The sequence below is a fragment of the Aspergillus sydowii genome (genome assembly GCF_001890705.1).
Source record: "Aspergillus sydowii CBS 593.65 unplaced genomic scaffold ASPSYscaffold_3, whole genome shotgun sequence".
Taxonomy (NCBI): Eukaryota; Fungi; Ascomycota; class Eurotiomycetes; order Eurotiales; family Aspergillaceae; genus Aspergillus; species Aspergillus sydowii.
In genome coordinates this window covers 995,017-1,019,018 of record NW_024467861.1, presented here as the reverse complement: position 1 = coordinate 1,019,018, position 24,002 = coordinate 995,017, and the positions used below count along the sequence as shown (strand labels likewise).

General features: G+C 52.0%; 10 protein-coding genes across 10 annotated transcripts; 7 read left to right on the top strand and 3 right to left on the bottom strand.

Annotated features, from left to right (window-relative positions):
• Window positions 1-543: 543 nt before the first annotated feature.
• ASPSYDRAFT_756242 (uncharacterized protein) lies at window positions 544-3,137 on the top strand. Its single transcript, XM_040850808.1, has one exon. It carries the CDS (start codon window positions 858-860, stop codon window positions 2,853-2,855), a length of 1,998 nt encoding a protein of 665 aa, XP_040704488.1. The 5' UTR covers window positions 544-857; the 3' UTR covers window positions 2,856-3,137.
• Window positions 3,138-3,301: 164 nt separating this feature from the next.
• On the bottom strand, window positions 3,302-4,725 carry ASPSYDRAFT_148243 (TauD/TfdA family dioxygenase; the record flags this gene model as incomplete). Its single annotated transcript, XM_040841795.1, has 4 exons — window positions 3,302-3,464; window positions 3,534-3,842; window positions 3,908-4,394; window positions 4,449-4,725. The coding sequence occupies 4 exons, from the start codon at window positions 4,723-4,725 to the stop codon at window positions 3,302-3,304; spliced, it is 1,236 nt and encodes a 411-aa protein (XP_040704487.1).
• A 755-nt stretch (window positions 4,726-5,480) lies between these two features.
• Window positions 5,481-7,556, top strand: ASPSYDRAFT_130325 (uncharacterized protein; the record flags this gene model as incomplete). Its single annotated transcript, XM_040840557.1, has 10 exons — window positions 5,481-5,735; window positions 5,784-5,885; window positions 5,947-6,035; window positions 6,086-6,161; window positions 6,213-6,300; window positions 6,351-6,444; window positions 6,504-6,571; window positions 6,622-7,081; window positions 7,138-7,454; window positions 7,528-7,556. The coding sequence occupies 10 exons, from the start codon at window positions 5,481-5,483 to the stop codon at window positions 7,554-7,556; spliced, it is 1,578 nt and encodes a 525-aa protein (XP_040704486.1).
• An 82-nt stretch (window positions 7,557-7,638) lies between these two features.
• ASPSYDRAFT_42453 (asparagine--tRNA ligase SLM5) lies at window positions 7,639-9,653 on the top strand. Its single transcript, XM_040846460.1, has 3 exons — window positions 7,639-8,006; window positions 8,060-8,180; window positions 8,247-9,653. Exons 1-3 carry the CDS (start codon window positions 7,738-7,740, stop codon window positions 9,450-9,452), a joined length of 1,596 nt encoding a protein of 531 aa, XP_040704485.1. The 5' UTR covers window positions 7,639-7,737; the 3' UTR covers window positions 9,453-9,653.
• A 2,989-nt stretch (window positions 9,654-12,642) lies between these two features.
• Window positions 12,643-14,754, top strand: ASPSYDRAFT_42450 (camp independent regulatory protein). The gene is made up of 2 exons (XM_040846459.1): window positions 12,643-12,736; window positions 12,804-14,754. Exon 2 carries the CDS (start codon window positions 12,977-12,979, stop codon window positions 14,342-14,344), a length of 1,368 nt encoding a protein of 455 aa, XP_040704484.1. The 5' UTR covers window positions 12,643-12,736; window positions 12,804-12,976; the 3' UTR covers window positions 14,345-14,754.
• ASPSYDRAFT_756106 (uncharacterized protein) lies at window positions 14,522-15,031 on the top strand. The gene has a single exon (XM_040850807.1). The coding sequence runs from the start codon at window positions 14,700-14,702 to the stop codon at window positions 14,973-14,975; it is 276 nt and encodes a 91-aa protein (XP_040704483.1). The 5' UTR covers window positions 14,522-14,699; the 3' UTR covers window positions 14,976-15,031.
• Window positions 14,979-16,600, bottom strand: ASPSYDRAFT_42449 (Zn(II)2Cys6 transcription factor domain-containing protein). Its single transcript, XM_040846458.1, has one exon. The coding sequence runs from the start codon at window positions 16,526-16,528 to the stop codon at window positions 15,089-15,091; it is 1,440 nt and encodes a 479-aa protein (XP_040704482.1). The 5' UTR covers window positions 16,529-16,600; the 3' UTR covers window positions 14,979-15,088.
• Window positions 16,601-16,767: 167 nt separating this feature from the next.
• ASPSYDRAFT_29203 (uncharacterized protein) lies at window positions 16,768-17,346 on the bottom strand (the record flags this gene model as incomplete). The annotated part of the gene is made up of 1 exon (XM_040844614.1): window positions 16,768-17,346. One exon carries the CDS (start codon window positions 17,344-17,346, stop codon window positions 16,768-16,770), a length of 579 nt encoding a protein of 192 aa, XP_040704481.1.
• Window positions 17,347-18,453: 1,107 nt separating this feature from the next.
• ASPSYDRAFT_130320 (uncharacterized protein) lies at window positions 18,454-20,106 on the top strand. The gene has a single exon (XM_040840556.1). It carries the CDS (start codon window positions 18,527-18,529, stop codon window positions 19,931-19,933), a length of 1,407 nt encoding a protein of 468 aa, XP_040704480.1. The 5' UTR covers window positions 18,454-18,526; the 3' UTR covers window positions 19,934-20,106.
• Window positions 20,107-20,746: 640 nt separating this feature from the next.
• Window positions 20,747-21,769, top strand: ASPSYDRAFT_29201 (uncharacterized protein; the record flags this gene model as incomplete). The annotated part of the gene is made up of 3 exons (XM_040844613.1): window positions 20,747-21,019; window positions 21,087-21,285; window positions 21,318-21,769. The coding sequence occupies 3 exons, from the start codon at window positions 20,747-20,749 to the stop codon at window positions 21,767-21,769; spliced, it is 924 nt and encodes a 307-aa protein (XP_040704479.1).
• Between the last annotated feature and the right edge of the window lie 2,233 nt (window positions 21,770-24,002).

Here is a 24,002-nt window from a genome sequence, read left to right as displayed (position 1 = left end):
TCACCCTGTGTGACGATGACCGGCCCCTATAATTTGCCTCTTGCTGCCGTCTGAGCGGGAGCTTTACGAGACCAACGACAGCCTTCGATATCATAGGCAGCAGTCCTATCGCCAGCGCCACGCCTCTCCTTGTTCTCCTCCGGGCATCTTTCTATCTCCTCCATAAGCCTCCATCGCCCGTTCTCATTTTGTACTTTGACTATTCCATTACCATTTCGCCTGGCTCGCTCGCACAGGTTGGATTCTATCGTTCTTTGACGAAAACTAAGTCCTGTCGGTCCAAGCGGACCCCGTCCTATCAACGATGTTGAAGCCGTTTCTGATAAGGGATCTTGAGGATAATTCCCAACACCCCGACATCATCGAAGATACAGCTTCCGATCTGTACAATGCTACGGATGTGAGCGTCGGGCCTCAGCGGCGACATGGGCTTGTGCAGTTAGCCGCTGAGGATTACGATGAAATCGCCTATATACACCCGCAGGCCCGGTTGACTTATCTAGATGAGGATGATGGCGAAACCATCACGGTAGGTGCCTCATATCCAAATAAAATTGTTTTACGTCGCCTAATAGTTCATCTAGGTCGGCTCATCCCTCGAACTCGCCCAGCGCCTTGACGAACCGGCCCCGCAAATTACAGACACCGGCTTTCCCACCACTATACATCTGTTTGATATTAAACGCAGGAAGTCTATCACGGATATTTGGAGAAGGTTCGTATTTGATGATCGGGCGACGCGTCCTGAATCGCCAGATGCTCAAGTTGTTGTGGACGACCAAAATGATCGTGACGCAACTTCGGAGCCCAATACGAGTCGCGAGGAGAAGTCGGACCTCCACAATGGAGAGGCGAATATGACCGGGAACGATGCGCCCGAGTCGTTGCTCTCCGCGTTTGAGGCAGCTATGGCAGGGATAATGAATGAAACGCGGCACGATTCCACTACGAACAACTCGTCTAGGAACCCGCAAGCCGAATCAGCCTCTGATCTCCCACGGGAGACAACGGAAGCATTTGCTTCGGCTATACGAAGTGTTATGGAAGCGGCGGAATCCATCAGCTCTGGGGTGAGGTCAAAACTTCCGGAGCTCGAAAGGCACCTGGAGAATGCTAGGAGGGCCCTTCCGAATGATATCACGGACTCTATGCGAAATGCTTTCCTGCTATTCGAGGACCAGGTTAAGGCCATGGTATCAGCCCTCAACAACCTGCCAGAGTCCATTAGGCGAGACAATGGCCCGGGCAATGCTCGTCGCTTTCCGGAGATTCCTACGCCCTTTGAGGCACTAGATGGATTTCGCGAAATGGGTGCGCAGCTTGGTGGGATAGGACAAAGCCTACTCGACACATTTGAATCAAGTGTTCGAAGCGCCTGGGCAGGGCAGCCGGGTGGCTTTTTTACTGGCTTCCCCAATTACTACTCCCAGTCCGACAACCCTCCAGCAAGCGGTCCGGGTAATCCCACAACAAATTCTTTTCAACCCCGTGATGCCACAGCTTCGCCATTTGCTTTCCCATTCGGACCGATACCATCCCCAGCCACTATTCCACCACAAGCTCCTCCGCCCACTTTCTGGGGTCCACCTTATCCACGCCCATTCCCAATGTCTTGGTATGCCCCGAGACCAGTGCCATTCGATTCCAACCCCGGTTCTGGCGCTGTACCTCAACCGCCATCTGACCTGCCATCATCGGAACCACGCAATTTTGAACCCATCCCGTCCCGATCACTCTTCATTGGCAATCTTGGGTTCAACGTGACCGAGAAGATGGTCAAGGATGTTTTCACATCTAAGGGTCTTGAGGTTGATGTTTACCTTCCTTTGGACTCCAGGACAAACAAACATGCAGGATTTGGTTATTTGACCTTCCCTACGGATGATGCCGCTACGTCGGGATTAAGAGAGCTGCAAGGGGCCGTTATAGATGGACATTGTATCAACCTTGAATATGTTGACCATACCCCGATCACGTCACTAGCGCACCAGACTGCTGAGCACTCAAATACTGGCACCACCTCCTTGCCTCAGACCTCAGGTGTTGTTCACCGTGATACAGCTGATGATTCCACGAGTACTGGGCGAGACAATAACAGTGGCTCAAAGCCCAACAACGAAACTACACATGATATGTTGCTTGCCCAAACGGAAGCCCGATTTCCACCTGTGTCGCAGTTAGATGCGCACATGTTAGCAGGCCAATCAGCCACGCCAAGAAGCAGAGATGCCACTAACGCAGAAGAGTCTGGGGATGCTACTACGAGAAGTACTACTCGTCCATCTCATCATATACCTGGTTCTTTTCCGCAAGAGGCGTACAACACCCCTGCTCGGGAATCTCCCACAGAAGCAGACTCAACTCCATCGGTTCGCGAACCCCATAATAACCGCCATCCTCATGGCCATTTCCATCCTCGCCGTGCAGCAACCGTACGGCTACCCGGGCCGAACCCAAGGTCCATTGATCCTTTCGAGCCTCAGCCGGGGCTAAGACGGCGGGCCACTGAACGCCATTCGCTTCGGGGTTGTGGTCGACACGGGGGCCCTCGCCACCGTGCTTCGTTCCATCAGTTTTCACAAATGCCGCAAGAGCAAACATCCCATCAAACACCGCCCCTGGGCGCACATGCAGAGGAGTCAGCTCCGTATGTGACAAGTAAGGAGGCCAAGAAGCAACAGAAGCGACGTGCGATAGATGAGTGCATCAATGCGTTGTCTCAGATGGGGTACGGGAACGAAGAGGATGGTGGCAGACAGAGGTTGGAAATCTACGCCGCCGCAGCCAAAGGCGAGCTCGTTGAAGCAATTGAGATGATCGAGGAAGAACGCAAGGCTTACGAACAACGAGGGTAGCGTTTATCTTTACTTGGTTTCTGTGTGTCTGTGTTTCTGATTACTATTTAACGACCACTCCCCTTCAAGTTTATTTGGTGTAAGGATCGAAATTGGCCTAATTCATGTTTAGCTTGAATATGAAACAAACTGTCATGATGAATTCGATATTAAGCCTTTAGGGCGCTTATGGCTTGCATTGCATATGTAGTACTTTTCTACTGTTGTCGGTCACGCCTTCTTGTTGTAATATACTCTTAATTCCCGCCAGGGAAAGTGCAATGAGGCAGGTTGCTCCTGCCATTCTAATGTGTTGTTGCCCCTTCCTGTTCAAGTGATGGTGACTGCCCCTTCCTGCTGAGTGCACACTTAAGCCATGTGTATGATACTAAGATACCTAGAAAGAGTAAACGACTGCAGCAATTGTGGTACTAAAATTGTGATCGTCTTATATACAACAACAACCTTCATCGGCCTTTATTCCCCGCGCTACGGATAAAAGGCTCAAGCGGGAATACTTCTGATTCTGGCGATACGCCCTCATAAATCTGAGCCCATCTCGGCGCGAGCACTTCAGGCGTATGCCATGCATTCTCGGGGTCTCGTAACCAGAGACGCAGCAGGTGGCGTCTATTCCAGGCAAGCACGTCAGTATCATGATTTATGCTGAGGTGGTCGATTAATTTGCAACAAACTTACTGCTTCTCTGCACTATCCACAAACCCGTCTCTTGCATGGAAGACGGCCAGGTTGTTCACATACTGGATATCTCCCCTTTGGAACTCGGTATTCACACAGAACCTTTCACCGATGAAGTGCAATGTATCTAGTGCTTCCGCCTGAGCTTCGCTGATAGGGGGGATGTTAGGGCTGCGTGGGAGAGCACCAAACCCCACGAAGTAGCGTCGCCCATATTGGAGAGACACCCTCTGAGGGACGGTATCCGTTGCTGGGAGGAGATGGAGAAGAGGCCTCTCCATCCACGGCTTTGGTGCATTCTTTTCGAATCTGCACAATTGTTACAAAACAGCACTCCAGGGGAAAAACTCGAGGTATTAGGGTTGATAACTTACACCTCCATATCCCAACTCTCCGCCAGCGTATGAATCAGATCTGGCCGTGTCCGTGCAATCTCATTATACACACGCCATGTACTGGTAAGCTTACTCGCGCCTCCATGCAGCGCCGTCTCAAGCGCAAACAGCGAGACTATATCCCCCGAGTCGGTGTGAAACACCTGTTTATCGGTTGTATAAGCGGGGCTTCCGATGATGCTATTGTTAGCAGAGCGGCTGAGATCTTTGACATGTGTTAGTACCACGTCTGCCGGGGTGTCGTTGAATTTATGGTCTTGCCGGCCTCGTTGGGCGGCTATGTGGGAGGATACACCAGTGTAAATGATGATGTTGTCTTCGCGCGTGTGTTCGTCGACTTTTAGGCCACGGAGGACGAAGAATCCGTGTCCGCTGTGTAGCTCGTTAGAGAGACGGCGCAGTTCTGCGTGGAGGGTAGGGAGGGGAAAGGTATCCTGGGTAATATAGCCGTAGGGGAGGTTGAGGGCTGTCCATCTGTATTCAGCAATATAAGAGGACAAGGGCGTTGGCCACGACCTACATTTGAAATGGGCCAGGGCGGCGTCAACCTCGACCAACTGACTAGGACTGAGAACGTACGTCCAGTCATAGGTATCAGCTAGGGTGTCTCCCTCCCAGACGAGATCCCCAGCCAACTGCTCGGGGAAGCCCTCAGGGACTCGAGAGGGAAGGCCACCGGCAGCAACCCGTCTGGCAGCGCGGGCCTGCCACTTGTCGGGGTCTGGGGCATAGTTGATATCGGGCTGACGCGGCGGGGCCTCGGCGGGAGGGGTGACCCAGGTGACTGTCGTCGACATGCTGGAGATGTTGAGAGTGGCCCGGGTTATCGTGGAAGCTTCACGGGGAGCGGTATTTATCTGCTGGTTGAGCGCCAACCAGGAGCAATGATGACTCGCAGCCTTGACAAATGTTGGATATAATTCCGACAGTTGGAGTAGCGCCCGCACTGTTAGTGGTCAATTTAGACTAGAGCCTACTATAGTCTTGCTCGATATTGAAGGCGCGGGCTGGCATCAGCTAGCTGCATGTATACGTGCTTTTCGGTGCCGATGATACCATTGAAGAATAGTACAGTCTACTATTTCAAGGCTCCCCACGTCGAGTACGTGCTCTATACACCTTTTATTAGCAGAGATAAAATGGATTCAGGTACCAGGAATAAAGATGTTATACGTAGCTCTGTATGTGTGGAGCTGCCCTATTGAGCTCCGAATACCCAATACAATTAGCACATAACCCTAATAGAACAGAAAGAGCTTCAGAAGCAAGGCCGGCAAGAGACACTCCAACTACCTTTTTAATCAATAGCATAGTCGCGAGTATCTTCTATCCCAACCACCTTGGCACCTCCAACTCCCAGTCTGTATTATCCCCACAGCTCACCGTCTGCTGTTAAGATTGGTTGGCAGAAATTATGAACGTGCTTTTCGCGGTGATGATATAATAGATGCATATCTCAGGTCGTCGGAAGGACTTGGTTTGTTACGGTTATATATCGTTACAACCCCCTCATAGTGCATGTTAGAACCTTCGAACATGTTCACGGCTTACAATGGCTTCAACAAAAGCAAATGACATATCTGTGACAGCTTACGATACAGCGCCATCCTCCCACCATGACTTCACAACAGCGAAGCGTACAGGGAAGGATGTTGAGATCCCTGGCAGCGATAATGAGATCAGCCGAGAGGCCGCCCTTACTGCGTTGACCGTCGACGAAGAGCGGAGGCTGATTCGTCGAGTAGACTGGCGTCTGGTCCCTCTTCTGTGCATGCTCTATCTGATGAAGAAGATTGATGAAAATAATGTTAGTGCTCTCAACGGTGAGGTTGGGAGTGACAGCTGACAGATTCAGGCTTCCAATGCGAGAATCATGAATCAGGGCACAGATCGTAATATCCTGACGCAACTGGGAATCACTTCTGACCAGTTTGGCATGGTCACTGTTTTGTTTACTGTCAGTGGAGCAGAATAACGCGTTTCCCTAATTCTTAACAACACTGACTCGTGGCTTCCAGGTGCCCTACATCCTAGCCGAGATCCCGTCCAATCTGATATTGAAGAAAGTCAGACCATCTCGATGGCAATCTCGGATTATGATCAGCTGGTGAGGGTTATGTCGATTCTGGCTGGTATCTGAAGTTGACCTTTGAAAAGGGGCATTGTCACAGCTTGCACTGCGGCAGTCACCAACCTGGCCGGCCTATATACTGTGAGGTTCATGCTCGGACTGGTGAGCCTTTGTCAACCTAGTCCCGTCGAGAAAATATCTAACATTTCCCAGACTGAGGCTGGGATGTTTCCCGCTATCATTCTTCAACTCACCTACTGGTACCGGCCTGACGAAATCGCAGTGAGATTGGTTTGGATTTGTGCGTATTAGAATTATATGCCTTCAGAGGATGCAACTGACAACCTACAGACAGTGTCGGGAATGTCGCCGGAATTATAGGAGGAGTCCTTGCGTATGCGTTCAATGGCGCCTCTGGGGCTGGTGGCGTATCTGGCTGGCAATGGTATGCTTGAAAGTTCAGCAAACCCACCTTTGTATCCTCTTACTGACTCTCGTATGCAGGCTGTTCATAGTTGAGGGAGCTGTGACCATTGTCCTAGCAGTTGTGGTCCTGTTCTGCTTGCCTGACTGTATGTTGCCCATCTGTATACGGGATAGAACCTCTGACCAAATTTCCCAGTCCCTGCTACAACCAAGTGGCTGTCGCCAACTGAGAGGGCATTCCTTCAAGCACGCCTACCGGTAAACTCCCCCAGGGCAGCCGAAAAGAACTTCGTTTTCAAGGAAGTCATCAAGACGTTCCGTGACCGCAGGCTATGGCTCTTCACCCTCAGCTGGGCTTGCATGACCAGTGGAAGCAGTGGGGTCAAATTCTACCAGCCAACCATCATCGCCAACATGGGCTTCAGCGACATCGCGACAGCACAGATCCTCAATATCCCCATGTCCGTTCTGACCATCGTGTTTATTATCATCGGTGGATTCGCATCCAGCAAAGCAAGAGCCCCACTTCCCATATTCCCCATTACGTGCACAGTCATCGTCATAGCTTGTTACTCAGTGCTGGTGGCGTACCCAAACGACATCGGCGTTTATATCGCCATGATGATCGGTAATGCCGCATCTGTTGCTTGGTTTCCGTATGTCTTTTCTTTGAGCTCCGAGATCTGTGACACAGCTCACTAACGCTTCGCAGTATGATGTGGTCATGGCGCTCTCAGACAGTGAACGGAGCTACAGGATCCGCCTTTGCAATCGGCTTTGTCAATAGCTATGGTCAGATCGGTGACGCAGTCGGGCCCCAGATGTTCCAGGACAGGTACGAGCCGCGGTACCAGCTGCCTTTCGGGCTCGCCATGGGTCTTGTGGCTCTTTGCGGGCTTACGAACTCGTACACTTGGTGGGTGACTCGTCAGACGGAGAGAGACACACGTAAGCATAAGCTGGCTCGCCTGAAGGCTAAGCGGGACAACGAGGCTGTCCTTGACGATGTACTGGACCATGATCTTGAGGGTAGGCGGCGTGTAGTGAATTGTTAGCCATTGTTGCCTAGTTACTATTTCGCAGTCTCTGATATGCTGCCAAGAGTATTTATCCCAGATCAAGGATGAATAGACCTCAAATATGAAATGCGGAGTAGCTGTAGTGTTGTACTGGGGATGCTTTCGTTGCAGTCTTATCGATAAGATCTTATCTCCGCTGAATCATCTTCGTCTCCCGTGACTCAACCCAAAAACAATCGCGACAGCCTCTCTCGCTTTTCTAAAGCCAATTGTCTGTTTCGCGTTGATCAGAAATGCTGACATGGCGTCGAACCTTCGTCACGTCCCTCGCCAGGCTGAATCATAGCCCTCCGGCAACAGGCGCCAGTCCGACACTTCTCCGGTGCGCCCAGGTCCTCCGAAACAGCCAGCAAAAGCCCTGCAGTTTCGAGGACCAGGAAATCAAACTGCACGGCTACATTCGTTCGGTCCGCAAGCAGAAACGGTTTGCGTTTGCAGAGATCTCCGATGGATCTGCCGTGGATGCTGTACAGGCGATCTTGAAGCCTGCACAAGCGGCTGAGTATGTCGCATCCTTCTGCGAGTTTTCTCCATTTTCTCTAATTGGTTTTACAGATTATCAACTGGGACCGCAATTGAGATATCTGGCATATGGAAGGCTTGTCCACCTGGCAAGGAGCAGACCCATGAGCTGCAGGCGACGTCAGTGAACGTTGTGGGCAAGGCAGACCCAGAGGTTGGTCACGCCGTGGTCTCCTAAACGACATCAACTGACAGGCGGTTCTTTTTTTTTTTTAAACAGACATACCCTATTCAGAAAAAATACCACAGCCCTGAATTCCTCCGACAGATTCCTCACCTCCGATTCCGAACGCCTCTCAACTCCCTCCTAGCTCGTTTCCGATCCGAGTGCCTATACCAGCTTGGGAATGTTTTTCGCGCTGCTCCAAATGGCGGGTTCATACAGGTCCACCCACCGGTGATAACGTCGTCCGATTGCGAGGGCGCCGGAGAGACCTTTGCTGTAATTCCGCGCGAGACGCTGGTGGCGGGTCTTCCGGACAAGGAACATGACCATTTCTTCCGGGCGCCCAAGTACCTGAGCGTATCCTCGCAGCTACATCTAGAAGCCTATGCGGCCGAATTAGGAAATGTTTGGACGCTGGCGCCCATGTTCCGGGCCGAGAAGAGCGATACACCCCGGCATCTGAGCGAATTTTACATGCTTGAAGCTGAGGTCAACTTCCTCTCCAGCCTCGAGTCCCTAACCGACGTGGTCGAGTATCTTCTCCGCGACCTGACACGACGACTCTACGAGACACCAGCAGGACAGGAAATCCTCTCTATAAAGCATGAGGTCAACCCTGAATCTTCTGAGCCAAATGCAACTCTGGACCTCCGCCAGCGCTGGCTTAATCTTATGGACGGGCCCAAATGGCGTCGTCTTACCTACACAGACGCTATCGCAGCACTCCAGGAAGCCGTCTCCCAAGGCAAGGTGACCTTTGAGTACGCCCCAACCTGGGACGGCGGACTGCAACTCGAGCATGAACGCTACCTCGTCGACACCGTCAATAACGGCCAACCCATCTTCATCACAGACTACCCGAAATCCATCAAACCATTCTACATGGCGCCGTCGTCGGCCAACGCCAGCGCGGAATCAGAAACAGTCGCCTGCTTCGATCTCCTGCTCCCTGAAGTCAGCGAGGTCGCCGGCGGCTCGCTAAGGGAACACCGTCTCCCAGAACTCATTCAGAACATGCGCGAGCATGGGCTTATCAAGTCGTCGGCGGAGAATGCAGCAGAGGAGCAAGACTATCCCCACCTTCTCCCAGGAGAAGACCTCAGTCATCTGCAGTGGTATGCTGACCTGCGACGGTGGGGGACTGCGCCGCATGGCGGGTTCGGACTCGGCTTTGACCGGTTCCTGGGATATCTGACTGGGGTGTCGAGTATAAGGGATACAGTTGCGTTCCCGAGGTATTTTGGCCGGGCGGATTGTTAGCGATTTGCTGTAATTATATTTGTATAGTATATATAGAATCTTGACCCTTTGGCAATGTGCATCGCGTATATGCTGTCCCATTCGAATATCCGGGGGTCTTTGGGACATCCCAGTAGTGTATTTTCAAAGCTGGGGGGTTTTCAAGAGCCATTTCCGTAACGGATCCAACTACCGATTCAGTATGTCCAAGCTAAATACAGCAAGACCAAGGGCCGTAAGGCAGAACTAGCTCAGTCGTCAAGTAAAGGACTTATCCACAATCACAGACCAATTATTTAATACTATAATTTAAAAATATTACTTGACTCTTGGTAGCAGTAATTCTATTCAAGTCAAGATCCCGCGATCAACATAATAACGTTGGATCCATGTTACATCGCGGCTTGATCGAATTTTTTATAGTATGTATCATGCATACATGACACACCATTAGTGGTCCATTACCAATAAGTAATAACTTGTTAACACCGGGGCGGCCCACGTCGTCATCGTCGTCGTCCTCTTTGTCGGCACAGTCCGCAATGTTAATTCCGCACAGGACACAGTATCCGAAGTATGGCTGGCTGCCATGGCTGGACCATGGAAAAGTTAATTCTATGGAGTCTATTTTTTTTTTCTTAACCAATATGTTATTATTATTAATTGCAACACAATGAATGACATTATTTCATTGACTGAATAATGATTACCGTCTTCGGCATGGGGCTCCGGTAGGCGAAAGTTCTCGATGCCGCTTTAGCCGACCGGCATGAGGTTATCGAAACTTTATCGGGCCAGTACAGTATCAAGAATGAAGACCTCAAGGCTGACTGTCAGACTTTGCGAGAGGAGGGGGCACGTGGTGTCTGATGGTCTTGGTTTGACTTTTACGGTCAAGAATAATTAATATTAAATCGGGTTTTTGAGAGAAAAATAGACGAGGGGCCAAAGCACTCGTCGACTCGTTATCGCTGGCCACTGGCTTGTGTCAGTTTGTCCAAATGTCAGGCTGACCAGGGCAGAAGTAATTCTCCGAGTAAAGTAATACATCCGGTATGAGCCGCTGAGCTTTCAATAATATGAGTCAGTGACTGGTAAATAATATACGCCGGTCGCCATTCGCTAGTCGCCACCCATTCCCTCTTCCTGATCCTGAAGTTACAAGTTACGACTGAGTCCTGACGAGTCGGCAGACAGCCCACAGATACTACAGGACTCAGGAGGGAGTGGACTGCACTATGGAGTGGAGCGACGATACGAGCGAGGCGTTTCAGCGCCCAGGGCTCGGCTGGGCGCAGTTCCCCATCGCGCAGTCGCTAAAAGGCTTGGAAGGCTTGGGGGTGACTAACAAGGACCAGAACGGAGGATTTATGCGAGATGGACCGGGTGGAGAGGCAGGAACGGATTACTTTAATGTAAGCTTCTTGGGCTGCTGGAGCGGCGGATTCGGTTGTTATTGGGGGCCGCCTGCTCAGTAGTGGACTGGCCAGTCCACTGTGAATAATGCGATTAATATGGAGTGTCTTACCTGCGACAATATGAAAAGATCCCGGGCTTTCCGGGGGATCCGAGGGCGAAACTGGCAAAAAGACGGAAAAGGAATAATATTAATAACAGCCAAGAAGGACAAGAAACGGACGAGGTTGGGCTCCGGCTGAAGAAGGAAAAGAAGTGAGCCAGTGGAGCCCACGCGGGGGAATGCCAAGTTGCCAACCTTACTGGTGTTAAGCATATCTGAATTGAGGTATTTTACTGTGACCACCCTCGGTGTTATGCAAGCTGCATGCTTGCCAGCTTGGACCTGTAACCTGTTCCCTCACTGGCCCCAGCCCGGAAATTTGACCTCGCAGAAAAAATAAAAATAAAAATAAAAAGAAACCTGGCCTGTCTCATACTTTAAACCAATTATGCTAGTGGAGATAAGCCTGTGAAACGTTCCACAACACCCCTGATCAGCTTGGGCTCTGCTTGCTTCTCCCACACAGGCTAGCGAGCAGCCTATTAGACTATTATTGACCGAAGATTCCAGGCGAGAGGTTACATCAGATCCCTCGATCAGGGATGCAAGGCAGGATCTTGGATTATGGGCGAAAGCGAAAGGCATGTGTGCCTGCCCTTCTCCTGACTTGCCAAATGATGTGATTGATGGCTGTGCTCAGGCGATCTGTCTTCTCCCACCCCAAACGCCTCTCTCCGTAAAATACGGCCCTCCCCGTCAATCAAGAGTCACAGCGCTGTTTAGCTTATTTTAGCGACTGCTAGCTGGGTCGCCAAGGAACCAACTAAATTGGGCCGACTCTGTTGGCGATACGCTTATCCTGGCGTCTTGTCGCACGATGCTCCCGAATCAGTAGTCATCAATAATAATCACTCTCGCAAGTCGCAACTTGAGGGCGCATTGCCACTCTCTCATTATTGAGTTAGTGCGACACTGCCAGTGCCGAGCTGTATCCTGGGGCCCAGCGTCCTGCCATTACGTGAGTCCCAAGAGGCCAAGCAACAGAGTGCATCATGAGTGGGCTTCACCTCCAGACAAAGAGGGGCAGATGACTGATCCTTCACAATAGCTGCGAGTCATTGGGCAAGCGCGACAAGCTTTGGACCGCGGAATTTCCAGCTGGAATGGGACAATCGCTGGTGCCTGGCTGGCTGGCTGCTCGTTTATTTTGCCTGTGAAGGGGGGCAATTACTGCAAAATACGAAGCGCTTGCCACGACAGTCAATAAATTATGCGCACATCAGGGAGTATTATTCATTTGTCCGTCTTATTATTTGAGTTGAGCGTGGGGCGTAATTTATGGGCCGGTAATCTGGCGTAATTTAAGTAAGCGAGTTAAGGTTCCTCGTGTTGGATTAAGCTTAAGCTTCAGAAGTCACGCTCTAATCGCTTTTGGTTGGCGCCACCGTCGCCCTCACTTTCTTTCTCCCTGGATCGCGCTCCAGGGTGGCCAAAGGGACTTTGCGCTGGAGTCCGTCCATGATTCATCTCTGGGCATTCACTGCGTCGCCGCCCTCCTGTTGGCCCGTTCAGATTCGAGTTGGCCGGTGACCTGCGAGCCTGAGCAGTGGGAGTCTTGTATAAACTAGCGTTGCTAAGCAGTGGGGTCCAGTTCCCCACCCGCTCTAATTCTTACCTGAATTCTTACTTTTCTTGTCTCTTTTAAGGCGTTGGCCTCTCTGTCATCTTTCGGCCCTTTCTGCTTCCTCGACCTTTTCCTGACTTCTTGACTCCTCCTCCTCACGGTCCCTCCCCGCCCTCGTCCCCTACACCTTGCCATCACTTGTCTCTTCCTGTGAGTCTTCTCCGACCGGATTTCCGGCCCCCCCCTCCCCCTCTCTCTCTCGTTTCAGGCCAACTCTAATCGGCCGCAGTCCCTTCGGTTTCCCCCGACCTGCCGTTTTGGGTAATCCTGCATGCTTCCCAAGGCGCCTTCAATAAAGCGCCCCTGTACCTAGTCTCCCAACTCTTCACAATTTTCGACTATCACTCACCCCCCGTGGCCCTGAAACCTTCCACAATTTCGGGGTCCTACCACCGAAGTTGGATGGAGACGTATCACGGTCACGTCCGCACTCCTGCGGACGCAATTATTCTGTTTGAAGCATGCCGCATCGGTATGCTGCCGCGTGTCCAGCGTCGGCTGTCCGAAAAGGAGCGACAACTCATCCAGTCCGGCTCTGTGTTTGTTTGGGATGAGCGGGAAGCTGGCATGCGACGCTGGACCGATGGCAAGTCATGGAGCGCCAGTCGTGTTTCGGGGAGTTTTCTCACCTATCGTGAGATGGAGGGGAAGCGTGGAGGCACCAGCGTTCCCACTCAGCCTCCAAGAGCTGGCAAAACACCGGAATCTGCACGCGGCAGCGACGACGACCGGGGAGAGGCCCCCGATGATGGTCCAGATGGATATCGATATAAGCCCGATGGTTTAATGAAGCAGTCGTTCAGTATCACAACCTCGACTGGCCAGCATCTCCACCTCATAAGCTACTACTCCCGGTCGCATCCCAACGCCGCGAATCTCTTACAGCCATCCAACGACCCAGCCCTGCGAAGCGTGCGCCCGCAAAAGGGTCTCTATCCAGAGTCGACCGTCAACGACCAGCAGAATCTCCCTGTCGTCACTCGCGGTCCGATGACGGGGCCCCCTTACCACGCCGTCCCCGCTCCACCACCTCCTCCTCCTCACCACCACCACATGGCCCCTTACTCTCGCCCTGGCGCACCTGGACATCCGCCGTCGTATGCTCCTGGATACGGATGGCCGCCCACGCCGATGGGCACGCCTCCCACAGTGTCAATCCACTACCCCTACATATCGCCCGCGCACCATCCACAACCATATCACCCGTTACCACCACCGCCCCAACAACAACCAGGCATCCCACCAGGCTACGAACGCGCAGTGCATCCGATGGAAGCCCCTGGACACCCACCGCACGTACTGCAGCAAACGCCTGTTTTAATCCCCACTCGGTCCCCTCGCGTAGTGGCCGAACCCACCCCCCCAGAGTACGCCGTAAACCGAGGTTCTCCACGCATGCATGCTGCCCATTCAAGTCCTCATGTCAATGGGGTCCCCATTCCTGCCGTCGGGAGCCCGCGAGTTGTCAACCAAGCGCCGCCTCCCCCGCCCGGTTCAGGCTTGAGCATCCCGCCTCCAAATCCCCCGTCCAGGCCCCTCTCCGAGACCAGCGGCACAACTGTCCCGAGCATCAACGTTCTCATGAACAGCAGTACGGGAAGTTCATTACCGTCAATTTCAGCAGCGGGTCCTGGCCCTACACCTGCTACCCCGGGTGCTGTAAATGGGCGGCCATCCGACGGACCACGCGATATTCCTAGCGACAAGATCGGATTCGGCAACGAGGACATGCGTGCTCTCCGCCAGCTTGACAAGGCTTTCAAGGCATAGATTCCCATCTTACGGTCTGCTTTGCGAACAAAGACTCTCATGGCATGCATAGAGCCTGCGGTCATATTGAGGCTCTCGTTCCCATCCATTCAACATCCTCTTTCTGTCTTTTTTTTCTTTTCTTTTTTCTTTTCTTTTTTTATCTTTTCGTCTGTTTACTATCGCACTCGGTTCAGGTTGGTCGGCGTTATACAAGAGGAGCATGCTGCATGGGTGGGGTCTTTTTATTTGTCTGTTTTCCCTTTTGCGTCCCTGCTGCTATTTATTTCACATTTACATTGGCATATTGGCGATTCGTTCGACATGGTCTACGATATGATTCTCTTTGCCTTGTCACTGGCAAGGTAGCTATATTATGCTATCTGTGTTCCAATTTATTAGACAATTGAACAAAATCCGAACGTCTGCAGTTTTAACTTTGGTTATTATTACCGTAGAGTACTGCTTGGTATTATTAGCAGCCTGTCTTACGTATAAGCGCATTGTCAACCTTGGCTCGTTCAACTCTGGCAGGAGGTCAAACAATAAACTTCTTCCAATATATACTGCCCATGTGCCGTCCCATGTGCCAGACCACCCTGCTGGAACTTGTTCTGACTGGCTACCAAATAATAACACAATAAATCAATAAACCCTTGGAAATTATTTCCCGGTAGTATACTATAATTAATCAAATCTTATTTAAAATAGAACAACCGACAAATTATACATAGCATGGATATTAATACCAATATCAATATCAAACTACATAAGTGGCACAAACCCAGGCCCAGCCTCATCACAGACAATCTCAAAAATACTACTCTTCTCCTCTTCAGCCTCCCTCCTCATCCAAAAATACTTCTCAAAGGCAAACAACTTCTCCACGCAGGCTGGGCGGTTCTGCAACCGCGTCGAACTCTCCCACATGCCCTCCGTTGGAATATTGGGAATCGTCAGCATGGCGAGGATGAGCGGGAAGGATGTGTTTTGGAGTTTTGCGGTGTGGCCGGCGAGGGCGAAGAAGTTTGCTCGCGTGGTGAGAATTTCCCTTGCGAGGGTTGGGGCGTACTCGCTGTCGTATTCATGTTTTGGGTGGTGAGGAGGGGAGGAGGTGCGGATGTGGTGGATTAGGAGGAGGATGGCGGTGCGGTACATGGATACCTGGGTTTTCATGGAGAGGGTTTCGAGGGGTGTATAGTGGGTATTGGCGGGAGGGGAAGAAGAGGAGGTTGATAATATGGGTTCAGGGTCCCAGGTGCGGATTCTATTCTCGATTATGCCGAGGGCTTCGTATTGAGACTTGACCTCGGACTCTGAGATGGACGGTTTGGCCAAACTGTGGCTGACAACGCAGAGGTCATAAAGGATCGGGAGGAGGGAAGTACAGAGGCCCGCGACTCTATCGACAATCCCCTCCCGCGCAAGAACAGGTTTAACGATAGGAATCTCACGATGCAGCAAACACCACACCGTGTCCCAAAAGATGGGTGATATAGCGACAGACTCAAGGACCCTAGTACCCAGGATATCAGGATACCAAGGTCTCACCAGCGAAAGCGTATACCGGAGGATAGACATCGTCGCCGTCGACGCAACCAGACTATCAAACGCAGCCAGTGCCTGTCCGAGCATAAGAACCGCAGCAGCATCGTGAGTATGCGTTATGACCGCATTCCGAAGCTTCTCGACTGAAGCTGCGCCGCTCGCCACATCGACCTGGTCAGCGCTCAGCACGCCAAATCGGGCCCATGATAGCGAGCTGCTGCAGGCGTGGAAGATGTCGTCTAGCAGCGGCGCAGAGTGGCTGTGGCAGTATTCCAGGGCGCGGTGGAAGTCACTTGCGAAAGTGGACCCGATCATGTAGATGTCATGTTGGCGGTAAAACTCGAGGTTGGGATCGAGATCGTCTGGCTGGGGCCGGGACTGCGACTGCGACTGCGACTCCGGGCTAGCTGTCGCTGTCTCCGGCGCCGTTGGTATCTCCTTTGGCGTTGATACAGTACAGTCCCACAGCCCCAGTGATGCCCTCGCGGCACCTGGAAGCCCGCGGTCTTCCTTTGGCGGGCGCCCTACGCGTGGCTGTTGGCGGCTGGTGGTGCAGGTGAGAGATGCTTTCTCACATCGTGTGCATGTCGAGGATGCTGGGCGGGTTAGACATCTTTTCCTCCGGGCGTGGCATTGGTCGCAGGCTTTGCGCTGCATTCTGGGTTTTCCGTCATGTCGATAGCAAAGAATCCAGGCCGATGGCAGGTGAGGAGAGCCGAGGTGAGAGAGGGCGATGATGGATGAGTCCATGGACGGTTGACATTACGGGCGTATCAGACTCCGATCTGGACTCCACCGGCGGGGGGTTTTGTCAGTTTACGGAATAGCGCATTTACTTTGGAGATCCAGTTCTTACTTCAGTTCTTTCTTTATTCTTTTCAACTACTCAATCCTAGTTACTCAAGTAACCTCGTAAGTCTTACTGGCAACGCCCCCGGATTCGCATGAAACCGATTAAAAACATCCAACTTCTGGGCCTCCCTCTCCAGGCATATATCATACCTCCACACCAGCGTCGATATCAGAATCTGCAATTCTACAATCGCAATATGCCGTCCAATGCACGCGCGCCACCCGGTACTAAAGGGGATATTGTACGCCCTGAGATTCGTGCCCCGCCCCTGGACGATGATAGTCACCGGCGAGCCGGTCGTAGAAAGTATCCTTGATGATCTTCGACGCAGCCTTGTGGCCGTAGGTGTCGCTGACCCGACTCGGATTATGGGCCCCAGCTTTTGATGGGCTTCGTGGACGCGGTAGGATCGTTTCTCGCCGGCGTTGATTCTCATCAGCCAGATGGGACTGATGGAGGCGAGGAAGCTGGGTGCTGGGAATTTACGGAGCTTCAATGGATTCCAGATATACCACCCAGCGACGGGGTATATCACGGAGTAGATTAGGTTGAAGGCTGCAATAGAGCCGACGATATGCATCCGCAACTTCATCGCCAGCGAGTTACACCACTGCAAACCCATGAAGCCCACTTGATGAGATTCTTCATGCAGACATGCGATGGGGCCCGCTCCCTCGATTGCAACGATCCAGATCGGAACTTTGCAGTGGCTGTCCCGCAGCTAGCGCTGGCCAAAGCGCCCTGTCTTCTTTATGTGATTCTAGCCATTGCTGCGCTCCAGTTGAGTGCTGGAATGTTGAGAAGCCCGTGGCGTTTGCTCGTGGAATTTGCGCCGTTCCACGAGCAAACGCCGCGGCCGGAGCCAGGGCAGTTTTTTTTTCCCCTAGATTATGCTTGAGGAATGATTGGCATGGTATGTCTTTTGATCCTTATGGATGGGGTAATGCTTAAGGTGATTAATTGATTGTACCTAGTAACGGGCCTTCTCTATTACCACATATCGCCCATCCTCACTGGAAAGCCATCGTCGCCGGCCAGACGGTAGCGTCGCGGGGGTATTTCTGGAAGCATAGGCTTAAGAGGGCTTGGGAGTGACTTCTCTTCCTCTCTTCTGGATTAGTAAATAATGTTGTTATGAGATGAAAATCTTGTAGGTAAGTAAGTGTAGCTGGCTGAGTACCTCTACATATCGTGTAACATTAGTATGTAAATTTGGGATTAACGACACCCACCGCTGTGGTTCTCTGGTAAGCATACAGAAGCAGTGACAGTGAGAATTGCCTGGTCGAGTTAAATATTGGTGAGATGATAGCGCATTGTTTAACTACATTGGGCAAGCAGACGAAGGATTGTATACGTGGCTTTGGCGGCACAGACGAGGCACAGCCCCGTTATAGCAGCAGAACCTTCATTCTAGTAACTTTTTATACCATAAACATGCTTTAGAGATATGGGGTCACAGAATATGTTCGGACAATAATGCGGTTCCGTGAATGATGAACCACGGTGGCAGACATCCTCCTTTATCCATCGAAGCTGACGCTGGGGATCAACCGTTGTTAATATGGGCCAAGCAGAAACCTTGGAACGGGTGTTTGTCCGGAATAAGCTAAATGCTGCGCAGGAACGCATAAGGATAAGAGATTACGTGCTTGATTGGATCACAGGGCTTATGCCTTTGATGCAGCCCCGGCGATCTCCGCAATGACCTCACGTTCGTTCAATGAATACTTTAAGTATGGATCAGTCTACAGATGTAATTCTCTTAATGTAATCTGGAAGCGCTCATAATAGTCCAGTTGATGATGGCCTGGTCCCAAGTGTCGCCCACGCGCTGGGAGCGAGCCCTAAGCGGGATGGAAGAATACTTTGTCTTCATCGGCGACATCACCGCAGCCCTCTACGACGGCCGCCAGCAATACACCGTCTGCTCCAAGGTAAAAGTCGACCTCGCCAACCTCCCCAACCGCGAATACGCCCTCCGACACGCCTGGAAACAAGTCCGGCACGAAGAGCCAGACATCGCAACAACCCTCGAGCCGGGGAAGAAGATCTACGAGGTCCTCGACGACGCCGAGATAGAGGAGGCCTGGCTCGCGTCGACTTTTATTGTCGATTCCATCCACCACGATGGCGAGGAGCTCTACCGGCTCGGCCGCAAGTCGAAGCCCGCAACGCTGTACTATCTCCCGAAGTCGTCGGAGCTGGTCCTCCACGCTCACCACGCGACCATCGACGGCATCGGCATGATCATGTTCTGGCATCGCTTCTTCTGCGCTCTGACGAATCCAAACCCTAATATCACGTTCGGTGACGAGCACCTCCGTCTCGCACCTGCACTAGACATTGTCCTACCAGCAGGCCCAGCCAACCCAACACAGGAACAGGAACAGGAACAGAAACAAAAAGGAACCGCACTCCTAATGGACTACATCCACAATCTCCCCGCCATCGGCCTCCCCTCCAAAGTCGGCAAAACCCCCGCCAGCACATGCCAGGCAATGGAGTACGTCTTCGACGAGGACACCACGACCGCCCTGATCAAGGCCTGCAAGGCGCGCGGGATCACAGTGACTTCTGCCGTGCATGCCGCTTACATCGCCATTCTGCGTGAATATGCAGACCCCCGGGAGTCCGATACGGCGAGGTATACATCGCCTGCGGAGTTTAACTTGCGGGGGTACCTGGAGGAGCCGTATTGTGGTGTTGCGGCGGCGAATTATTATATCCCGCTTCCGTTTACGATGGAGTTGACGCAGGAGAAGTTGCAGTCCGGTGATGATGGTGGTGGTGGTGGTGGTCGGTGGTTTGAGGAGACTGCGGCGGTGCTGAATAGGTATTATCGCTCGACGATTAAAGAGAACCCGGAGATTCTGGAGCTCCAGGGGTGTTTCACGCGCGCGCTTGAGCAGTGCGTGAAGACGCCGGAGTACCAGGGGGCGCCGATTCCGACGGATGCGCTGGTAAGTAGTCTTGGAGTTGTGGAGAATCATCTGCAGAGGTCTTATGGGGATGGCGACGAAGTGGTTGTTAAGGACTGGAAGCTTGCTTGTGATGTTGTTCTTGGGATGTCGGGGTTTCATTTCTATACGTTTCGCGGGAAGCTGAGGTTTGTGTATCAGTTTAATGAGGCTTATCAAGATCCAAAGGATATCAGAATGTATTTGGAGGGTGTTGATCGGGTTTTGAAGAGGGGGTTGTTAACTTGAATTGATTTTGGGAAGGTAAACCTGGACATACGTATTCAACTTAGCAGCGGAATTACAAGGGATCTAAACTATCATTCAAGTTGGGCTGGAGCTTCAAGACATCAACAGTGACATTGTCTGCAGTAGCTTGACGGTGTCGCTAAGCCAATATGATACGCCATGATATTGAGGCCTCACTATCAGCCCGAGATCATGGCTCATCCAGCTAACCCTACATAGGAACCAATAAGTCATCGAGCCACTCCGTAATAAAGTCGTCTGGCTCGCCATCGAACAAAGAAGGCAACCTTGGTCTCAAAAACAAGACATTGTCCCTAAGCGCAAGGCCACGAGTGATCTACGTCCAGCTGATAGCCTGAACCAGGCGGCTGGAAATAGATAAATAGTATGAACTTTCAAGACACCGGATGTGAATTCCGGCCAAGAAAGGTGACCAGCTGGGCTACTGATTCTCTAGGGAAAAGAAAAGGAAAAAGGCGTTACCTTAATTGTCGACCTGCAGAGGGATCCAATGGCGCGTGGGTCTATTACTGAAGTTGCTTCTTTCGATCCTTGGCCGTGAAGGGGTGAGTATTTGAGGCGTATCACTATCAAGCTGGGGCTGTCTGTAGATAGACAGGGGTCATTTGGTTGGACAGGGCCAGCCTTATCATAGTCCTTATCAAAGGGATGATAAGACTGAACAGCAAATGCTGTTTGCTGAATGATAGAATCGTTAGGCATATATACCCCGATGCTCCCCGCTGGATCTTGACAGACCTAAAGGCCATACCTCAGTCGTATCTCGGCGCGCATCAAAAACCAGGTTCCAGCATGGACAGTACTTTAGCACTGAAGGCAAAAGGCAAAACCCAGGTCGATGTCGCCTGCAACTCCGCGGAACGGCGATCAAGGAGCATCACGCCAGATGGTCCAACCTTAATAGATGACAGACAGACAGGACAAGACAACCGATCACGTCAACCCATAGGAATTGTTCGGAACGACCATGTGCCATCAGTCAACCAGGGCGAGCCGATCGGCCGGGAACCAGATAATGAGATGGACCAGGGACGACTATTGAACGCCAGCGATTATCCGGTCGTCGTAAAACGAGGGACTCTTCTCAACTCACATCTTGAATGAGCAATGAAGATGGCTTGTTTACCACGAGCCCTGCAGAACGACGATTATTAGCCTCGATTTCGATCGCGCAGGCGTCTCGCGCGACCGACCGCCGGCGACGCAAGTGTTCAGACACGAACCTGAGCCCCAGAAGCGAGGACCTTATGAGCACTCCACGCGCAGAAATGTCGCCATCGCAAGATTCAGCCGCCGGAAGCTTAAAAGTTGTGATGGACCCAGACTGCTGGGTCTGTCCTGTCATACTCTGACAACTCTGTAGATTCAATGGTTGACGTTGAAGGGAGATTCAGTTTCACGCCCTCGGCACCTGAAAATTCACGAGTCGCGATTCTACTTTCGGAATTGACGGCCTCGCACCTAAGGCTACGAAGGCTACGCGTTCGCACTTCCAAGATCTGGCCTCCAAGCCTTGGAGCAAGCCTGGTCAGTTCCCGTCGTCCAGTTCTGTTGCTGCCTGTGCAGTGCCGCAGCTCGCAAGCTGCCCAACCCCCGACCGACTATTACAATTGTCCACTGTCACAGGTCACGACAAAATGCCTCAACTTCAAACCGAAGCCACTTGTGCTCCGCCGGCCGCCCCGGCTCTCAACCCAGCCATGGAACGGGACTGACGGCAGCCCCGACCGCCATTCAGAGGGCTGGTATTGCAAACTGAGCACGTTGAGAGTTGCCCAAACCGTCGAAGCAAGCGAGGACAGGAGAAGGAGGTGAGAGGGCATGTCCAATGGGAGCGGCGGTGTTGTCAGCGATGCTGTAAGATCGGACAGCCTCTCCACCAAGTAAAGTCGCTAGTTGCTCCCCACCGAGCTTGGGTGCCACCACGATAACATTAACGGGTGCAGTTTCTTTGTATCAAAAAAAAAATAAAAAAATAAAATTCAAGTTTTCAACGACAGGTGGAATCTGTTAGTCACGGAAACACGGTGCGAGCCGCCTGCTTATTCCTGGAATGGGACTGACTCGAGCAAGGGCTTCGGCTGGAATCATGAAGGCATGAACATTTTCATCATCTTTGCAAGTGGAGTGACGGAAAGAACCGAAACCGAAAGGTTCCAAGATTCCCTGAACTTTGAAGCCTGAACAAACCCCGCAGTCACTGGCACGGTCACCGCATTTGCAGAGAAAGCGATCCGAGCACGGCTTGGCTGATGAACTTGAACATGAACATCCTGGATGAGCATCGTTGCGTCCTGAATCGGACATGGTGATAGTTAGTTACTCTGCACAAGACTTACAAATATGATATCGTCGGAAACAAGCGACAGCAGCCGCTCTAATTAGGAAGGAGTGCGATGCTTCGCCTAGCTTTACCCCATCCGAATCTTGACTTGTTCCTGGAGCAGTGGACCGCTGGGCACGGTGGAGAGGGTGGAGCAATACGATCAGGCCATCATTCGCATCGTGGGATGAGATGCAAGCAATAAGACTCGAGATTCAGAGTAAGAGGGCCCAGCGCAACTGAGCATCGTTGGACCAGCAGCAGATTTGCTTGCCTTTCTTGGTATGATTCTCTTCAAGCGCTGTTGGCGATGTACAAAGTACGTCCACTATACAGTGTCCAGTGTCCAGTGTACACCTATACTCCTGTATGGACACGAAGCACGGAAACCCACCGAACAGCTTCGAATTTAATTCAGATGCAAAACGAACTGCAAGCCCACCCGCGAAGTCGGCGGAGAGTCGTCGACAGTGGCCAGTGCAGCGAATAGCCACCCCGTCTCACAAAGCCACCTGCAGGCTTTAAAATCACAAAAATATGTATGGACAAGGAAGAAGGATTCCGGGTCCTCCGCCTGCGCCAGGAGCTTCGAAAGAGGAGAAGCAGAGCGTGCCTCATTTGCGACTGCCATCAGATCCCCCGCCGGTTGTTGTCATCATGGCATGGCTAATCAGACGCAAGATGGACGTTGGCTTTCTGGCTTTCTGGCTTTCTGGCTTTCAGGATTCTGACTTCTGAGAGCGAGACGGTCGCCTCGGCATACCTTCCTCACACTCTTAATACGAGGGGCCAGGGTCATGTGGTGAGTGGCCGACTTCTCTGACGCGTCCGCCGCTTTGCCTACTCTGGCGGGCGGTGCGCTGGGCAACCCTGCTCGATGGCTGATTATAGGCTGGCAGGCTGGAGTCTGGGCTCTGGGCTGGACCGGACTCGGGCGAGAAACGACTTTTAAGTTTACTTTTAGACAGCTGACTGAGTTGAGAGAAGGCCTCCGAGACGGGGGTCGGTCGGTCGGGGGGGTCTGAACGCAGGCTTAACTATGGCTGAAGTTTGACTCGAGAGCTTTGTGATGAGCCTGTGAAGATGAGGGGATCTGAGACTGATTCATATTGCACTCGTCCTCTGTATACTCCGCCCTTGTCGTCTCCGCATTTCGCTCGCTTATGCAAGGACGGTCAGCATCCACTCGCTGCCAACGGATGTCGTACAAACTCCAGGAGTGCTGCGTCTGGGGTAGTTCTTTGTTCTTTGTTTTTCGGTGGAAGTGGACAACATCAAAATCAATGTCCATCTTATCGACTCCGTACATCGATGTATGGAACTGGTATGGGAGCTCCCTCCCGTGGCTCCACATGTCATTTGTCCCAAATCCCAATTCAACCTCCAAGTATAGCAGGGTTGGCTTAAGATCGACTCTTACCCCGGTAAATTATATGCAGAGTATCGCTCGTCTTTGGGGGTTGTCGGTTGTCACTACTGTATCACCATGACATGGCCGTTTCACCTGCCCGTGAATCCTTGATGCTTATTTTCCCGCTCGCCTGTGTCAGGTAAAGGGCGGGAGGTCAGCCTTGAGCACTCACCATCCACCAACTGTCGAGGTGAGCAGGCTTCATCCGTCCACTGTCATCTTCGTTTAAATTAGGGGTCCTAGCTCCCCCCTGCTCTTGACAAGTCCAGACTCGCCTTCCTTGCTTGAGGCTTGACTTGGCCCTGCACCTCTGC

What these genes read in the sequence shown, in the direction of transcription:
- ASPSYDRAFT_130320 (XM_040840556.1), top strand. Translation starts at nt 18,527, where the DNA reads ATGATGGCCTGGTCCCAAGTGTCGCCCACGCGCTGGGAGCGAGCCCTA.
- ASPSYDRAFT_756242 (XM_040850808.1), top strand. Translation starts at nt 858, where the DNA reads ATGACCGGGAACGATGCGCCCGAGTCGTTGCTCTCCGCGTTTGAGGCA.
- ASPSYDRAFT_756106 (XM_040850807.1), top strand. Translation starts at nt 14,700, where the DNA reads ATGCTATCTGTGTTCCAATTTATTAGACAATTGAACAAAATCCGAACG.
- ASPSYDRAFT_42453 (XM_040846460.1), top strand. Translation starts at nt 7,738, where the DNA reads ATGCTGACATGGCGTCGAACCTTCGTCACGTCCCTCGCCAGGCTGAAT. An exon ending in AAGCCTGCACAAGCGGCTGA is followed by an intron (nt 8,007 to 8,059) that starts GTATGTCGCATC and finishes TTGGTTTTACAG; the next exon opens with ATTATCAACTGGGACCGCAA. An exon ending in TGGGCAAGGCAGACCCAGAG is followed by an intron (nt 8,181 to 8,246) that starts GTTGGTCACGCC and finishes TTTTTTAAACAG; the next exon opens with ACATACCCTATTCAGAAAAA.
- ASPSYDRAFT_42449 (XM_040846458.1), bottom strand. Translation starts at nt 16,528, where the DNA reads ATGCAGCGCAAAGCCTGCGACCAATGCCACGCCCGGAGGAAAAGATGT.
- ASPSYDRAFT_42450 (XM_040846459.1), top strand. Translation starts at nt 12,977, where the DNA reads ATGGAGACGTATCACGGTCACGTCCGCACTCCTGCGGACGCAATTATT.